This window comes from Sinocyclocheilus grahami, unplaced genomic scaffold (genome assembly GCF_001515645.1).
Source record: "Sinocyclocheilus grahami isolate Dianchi unplaced genomic scaffold, SAMN03320097.WGS_v1.1 scaffold1047.1, whole genome shotgun sequence".
Classification (NCBI taxonomy): Eukaryota; Metazoa; Chordata; class Actinopteri; order Cypriniformes; family Cyprinidae; genus Sinocyclocheilus; species Sinocyclocheilus grahami.
Genome location: NW_015506226.1, coordinates 346,618 through 353,292, shown reverse-complemented (window position 1 = coordinate 353,292; position 6,675 = coordinate 346,618). Strand labels below are relative to the sequence as shown.

The 6,675-nt window shown below is 35.7% G+C and overlaps 1 protein-coding gene across 2 annotated transcripts in view; it reads left to right on the top strand.

Moving 5' to 3' along the window:
- The first annotated feature begins 1,158 nt into the window (after window positions 1-1,158).
- mocs1 (molybdenum cofactor synthesis 1) overlaps window positions 1,159-6,675 on the top strand; it is a 13,715-nt gene continuing 8,198 nt past the window's right edge. Inside the window, exons 1-3 of one of the 2 annotated variants that reach the window (XM_016251480.1) lie at window positions 1,159-1,431; window positions 5,067-5,205; window positions 5,656-5,823. In XM_016251480.1, coding sequence (XP_016106966.1) covers window positions 1,276-1,431; window positions 5,067-5,205; window positions 5,656-5,823 — 463 coding nt within the window. In that variant the 5' untranslated portion in view covers window positions 1,159-1,275. The remainder of the gene's footprint in view (window positions 1,432-5,066; window positions 5,206-5,655; window positions 5,824-6,675) is intronic. The other variant, XM_016251479.1, reaches the window with a different exon arrangement.

Below are 6,675 nucleotides of genomic sequence, written 5' to 3'. Positions count from 1 at the left end.
GATAATTGCCACTATTTGTAACAAGTAGTATACTTGATGGTAGAAATCCTGCTATTTTAAGATAGTGTAAATAGGTATTTGCACTTAGTGTGAATAGCATATGGCTAAAAATACTGCTATTTTCACTTAGTGTAAATATAATCTATTGCTAATACGAGATTTGAAAAGGGAGGAAAAAAAGGTTCGGCAAAAGGCGGGATTGCATCAAAAAGCCAACGACACTCGCTTATCGAGCTGCGCCACTGGAACTGATGATTTACAGCCACTTTTAACTAATTGTAAATAGACATCCCGTATTTTTTATTCCATAGCAAGGGCAATTCATACAATACATTTAAACTGAGCTACTTTAATACCATCTCCGAACTTTCTACCACGACTCTGCTGTTCTTCGCCTGGTTCGTCCCTGTATACGTTGATTGACAGATGTCTCGTCCAGTCAGCGGTGCGTAACCAATGGCGCGGTCTCAAACTATACCTACCTTTTCCGGTTTGTCTGATTTGTCGTTGTGTTTTCTGACTTGTAAATTTGTTTTCGGATTTGTCATTGTGTTTTCTGACTTGTTATAATGTTTTCTGAATTGTTGTTGTGCTTTCTGAATTGTTATTTTGTTTTTTAGACTTGCATTTGCGTTTGTAATTTGTTCTTTTGTTTTCAGAATTGTGATTTGCTTTGCACTTCTCGGCCACCGTAGACAACTGATATTTATGTGCATTTTATGTAAGTAGTCTTCTATACTGTTATAAAGATCTAACTGATTTACATTACAAGCTATCTGAATTACATCATAATTTGTAGCCATATAATATCAGCAACTCTAGGATAATATGAAAGCTATAAGACCAAATAAGAAGGACAGAGGCCCAAACTGACCAAAAAAATATGCAATATAATTGTGCTTTACTAACTGAATAAATCTCAGCGCACTCAAAAATAAAAAAATTCAGCTGCATGTGTACAACAGTCCAAGTTCGAACTCCAAATTTGCTCTCACAGGAAAAGATGAGTAACTTCAGAGGACTGTGAAATCATTAACAGCACGTTATAACAGATGTTCATCGGAACCAAAGTCCCTTGTCGTATTTTCGTAGTTTGTAGTTCACAATCATGAAACTACATTGCCCAGAAATCTTGTAGATGCTCCTTGACGTTGATTGGCTGCGCAAAGACAACCCCCTCGTTAATCTTCCAGGCGAACTGCATGTCAAATTTAAACCAGCCGCTACAAACGCAGATTATGCCCACATTTCAACATAGACATTTTTGCTTTGACGATGGCGTTAAACTGCAGCACATTTAGTAGCCTTATTGTAGGAGCACAGGCCGCGGCTGAGGCCTGCACAAAGCGGGCAGTTCTCCAGACATGTGGGAGATATCGAGTGTGTCGATGGTATTCCGGAGTCACTCATGAAGAGAACAGACTGGAACAGGTGTGTGTTTCCTTACACCTTTTACACATACATGTACACCTGGCACTGCTGCACAGGTACGAGATCATGAAACGCTGTAAAGTCACCTGAGGACAATAATTATAAGCTAATGCACGTAGTTTTGAAAACTCTTGCCGAGACCTATCGATTTTTAAATGGCTAATGCTGTTTGAGTGTTGTCTGTGTAACATGTGGCCTAACATGTATTTTTTGTTTGTTTGTTGGTTGCGTTGATGTATGATTGTGGCCTGTTAAACTTTATGTATATTAAGTATTATGGGTTGTTTATATAATGCAGAAAAAATAAATAAAAACGATATATTTCTATTTTTAAACAGTAAAATTAACCATGGTTTTACCACAAATAAAACCAAAAAAAGTGGTTACTATACTATAGTTAAACATCGGTAACCACAAGTTAACCATGGTTTTGCTACACTAACCAGTTTAACCATGGTATTTGTAGTGAAACTGTGGTTATACAAATGGTACGCCAAAAAAACCATGGTTACTACACTTTTACTACAACAAAACCATGGTTAATTTTCGTAAGATATGCTTTGAAATAAATTAAAGTACGATTTATATGGTTTATGAATATGGTAATCATTCTGCGTACCAAGTTCATTACTGTGTACAAACTAGCCCTCAAATTTAAAAAATGTATAATTGCCATTGTATTAATGCATTAAAAATATATATGCATTATGGTAAATCTCTAGTGTATATAAGTGAGGTATACACATGGTTTGATTAATGCTTCATGCTAGAGTGGGTACTGAACGTAACAGATTCAAAGTGTGACAAATTATAAATGAGTCTTTCTTTACAACAGTTTGGTCATAAGACTCGCACTAAAGTACTAAACCAGACAAATCAGTAATGGATGTCACACTGTATAACATGAGAAGCCGTTGTCAAAGTCCCTTTATTCTATAGTCTTTGCCATTGTGTATGTTTACTGTTAAAAGTCTCACTATCAGTGGGCTTCACACAACCTGGACAATAGCCTACACACACACACACACAAAATATGCTCATTTCAATGGCCTTGTATTAACATTACTGAATGCAAACTATTTAGTTCTGCTGATTTGTCATTACGGGTTCCATACGGTAGGGTGACCAGACGTCCCCGTTTTTGGTGTCCTGTCCGGTTTTGTGCCGCTGTTTAGTGTGTATTTCACGCAGCGCGATGGTCCTGTCCCAAAGTGGAGCAGTCCCCGCAGTGTTGCCAGATTGGAAATGTCCAAGTATCGTACCAGAAGCTCAAAATTATCGTATTTGGAAGAAAATGATCATACACGAGTAAAAAGGTACAGAATACAGCTATTTATCTACTAGACTAGAACAACAACTTTTTGACACAACCTTCAAATTACCACAATAAATAAATAACTATGCTAGGGCCTTATACGTTTTATTTTTTTCCCAAATTCCTTTTTTTTATTTTTTTTTTTATTCCAAATAAAAACATTTTTGGGATTCTGTTTTTTTCCCCCATTTTTATTTTTCTGGACTCCTTTTTAAATGGTTAAATTAAATGTTATTAATCAAAAGCACGTCTAATTAAATAATGAAATGTATACAATTCAACATCAAATCTATTAAAAAGTTTAACAAAAATTACATGTATAGGGTCTTATGAAATGTACATTTTTTTCACCTTGTTTATTGTTGCCAAATTCTGTGTGTTAATATGTCTAATTATTTGAATGCATAAAAACTACTTTTATTTATAGCCTTATGAAATGATTTTTTTTCTTTAGAAATTCTGCGTTGTGTGTTTAAAATGTTTAATTCTGGTTATCGAATGAAGGCATAACACATTAATTTGATCTTTTAATTAATGAAAATTAAACGCATTTTATTTTTTGGCAAGCAAAGAGGATTTACAATTAAAATTAAAACATGGAAGAAATATTGTGATTATTCCTTAATCATTTTAGTAGTAGTAGTAGTTGTACGTACGTTCTACTGAACAATAGTAATACATTTCTGGCAGAAACTATATATTTTTGACTCTCAGAGCAGTTCTGGGGATGTTGTTCATGTATTTATGTCCTATTTAGTGAGAAGGCAGATGCTGAAATCACTGCGAGCGTCACATTCATTCAGACCATAGACTATGATTCAGACTGACACAGAACATGCAGGATTTATATTTAAATAGCCTTTTTGCGGCTTAATATTTACAGATACTAGTCCATATCACGATTTAAGTGTAATGACCTTCCTTTGATTAATTCATCCAAACTTTGACAAATTCCATGACATTTCGCGTTATACAGTAAATTCCGTTGACTGGATTCCGCAATTCCATCGTTTCGACCAATTTCCACATCGTGGAAATCATAGGGCCATAGCCGTACCTTGTGGGAAGGTCCAAACTCCACCTCTGAGTCGCTGTCATCAGAATCCTCCGTGTTGAGGGTCCTGAGGTGTGCACCGACCCATTTAGAGCGTCTGTAATGAGCCGATTTCATGGCTTTGTTTTGATGAGGTTGACTTTGGAAAAAAACACGTTCTGAAATTTTGAAATTATGGGATTTTTTTTTTAATTATTGATCGTACAGAGGTCAAAATTATCGTACAAATATGATAATTATTGTACGTCTGGCAACACTGAGTCCCCGGAAATTTTACTGCACGTTCAAAACTGTGTTTACTTTCACCAGCAGAGGGCGCTGCGAGCAATACTGATTACTAGTCGCGCGCCGCTACTCTAGCCATGAAGAACTTGGATGAGAGCAGAGCGCTATTATCAATTATCAAAAGAGATGCTGTTATTGGTTTCAAGGTAGTCACATACTAACTATACATGTTATAAAGTGCACACAAACAGTATTACTTTGTTTTAACAAGTCATGAAAAAGTTGCGGGATTGTTTTGCACACTTTATTAAAGATTCCTGAAACTTTCACAGTCACTGATATAATATAAATAAGCAATTACATTTGCTCAATTACATTTGCAGAAATCACATACTTTGTGGTCAAAATTAGCCTGATTAGGGATAGTAAAGATCAATTTCCAAAATAAACATAAAATAACTTGAAAACTTGCAAGTACTTTATACTCACAGTCTGTGAACATGTTAAATACAGTCAGAAAATGTAAAAAAATATATTTTTAATAGTTTTATTTAACAGGATCTCATATTTATTGTTTTATTTTTAATGTGATTTTGTAAATAAGTTTGTTCATAATCATATTTTGATCTGTTCACTATTTGTAATAGTTACTTTTTCTTTTTTTAACTTTTTTAATAGTGTGATTTTTGGCGAATTGTAGGTCTATTAATAAGCTAGGGTAAGTATGATGATCCTCAAACATCATTGTAATTATTAATTTTGATAATATATGAAAACCACAACAATTAAAAAACAAAAAACATCCCTGTTTTTTTTTTTTTTTTGTAGATAATCACAAGTGAGATTTCAATGATATTTTGACCACTGAACTAGGAAATGTAATCATGTTTGATTAAATGTTTGGTATTGAAGAAGTACTTGGCTTTAAGTAATAAATGGAAAGCAAATTACATGATCTGTGACTCAAAAACCATAATAAGATCCGAACCGTGAGTTTTGGGTTTGTAATCCCTATCATGTTATATTTGTTGTTCTCTGCAGGTCGGAGAGCTTGTGGTTCCAGGTAGTCATAGGCGAGTCCTGAAGGATGTCCTGCCTTTCTCAGCGTTCCTTACGGACTCTTTTGAACGCAGGCATAATTACCTTCGCATTTCTCTCACTGAGAAATGTAACCTCCGCTGTAAGTCTCTCACATATACTGTATGCTTTGTAAAAAGACATTGGTGTCTTTTGTCTGTTAGCACTGACTTGTTCAATACTACCAGTCCAAATGAAGCTCTACTAATTAGTAATAAAAGGTATTCCTGATTAGCAATAAAAATATCCTACTGTAATAATGGTTTTATTAACTGCAGCAATAAGCCACAAGAGGTTGTACATTGTACAGTGATTTTACCACAGGTAAGGGGTATTCATGGATAGAACCAGTGTAACACATAGTTTTAACATCAAAACACCTTTACCTGATGAATATTAGTTTGATCCAAAGGTTAATATTAATAAAAGTAAAAAAAAAATAAATAAAGTTGTATATGCATGCTTCTTTTACTCCTTTGTTTGTCATTGTTAAAGGCATGACAAGAATTTATAATCAATAATGATTTTTAATGAAACGTCTTCTATTTCTCAGGTCAGTACTGTATGCCACAGGAGGGGGTAACGCTCACCCCTCGCTCGCATCTCTTAACAGCAGAGGAGTTGTTGATGTTAGCCAGACTCTTTGTGCGAGAGGGGGTTAACAAGATTCGACTGACTGGAGGAGAACCTCTCATTCGCCCAGATGTTCTGCATATAATAGGTAACTTCACCTTTTGTTAGTTTTGTAAATGCTTGTTACTTTGAATCATAACATAGTAGTGATTAGGGCTGCGCGATATATCGAAATTATCGAAATATCGCAAATGTAAATACCGCAATATGCATATCGCAACGGCGTGCGATATCTGAATCATTTTAATGATAGGCTACTTAAATCAAAACGTTGCAAAAGGTGCAATTAGTTGCAGAAAACAACTCTTTGCCGTCTGGTCTTGCTGTCTGACCTGAAGCGCGCACACAAGCCACATCTCGCACAGTGTCTCTTCAGTTCTGCACACCTGCAAAGCGCGCGCACACAGAGAGAGACGCGTTTCAGACCCAGTTGATTCGTCTTTCGCATCTCCTCCTCCTCATGTTTGAACAGACACATACACACAGAATACAGTGTCAATACAGTGTTTCCCCTGTCATTATTATATATATATATATATATATAGAACTGGTATATACCTTGCTCTTTTATTAAGCAAACTAAATAGTCTTATGTTATTTATCTTATTTACACGACGGCATGTCATTTCGGTCTCTACGTTACATGGTGACGCTCTCTGTATCGCGCACAGTGGAGTTCTGCCCGAGCGCGCGCGCGCACACACACACAAGTGGGCCCACTCCCACTAGTATTTGTAAATATTAAGCCGCAAAACGATTCATATTTAAATATGAATTTTGTGTGTCTCTGTGTTAATGAATGGCGCAGATGCGCGGTTTTGTGTAGTACTCATACTGAAACGCTTGTGACGCTTGCGGTGATATTAACGTCTGCCGTCTCACTAATGAGGACATAAATACATGAACAACATCTCCAGAACTGCTCTGAGAGTCACTTCAT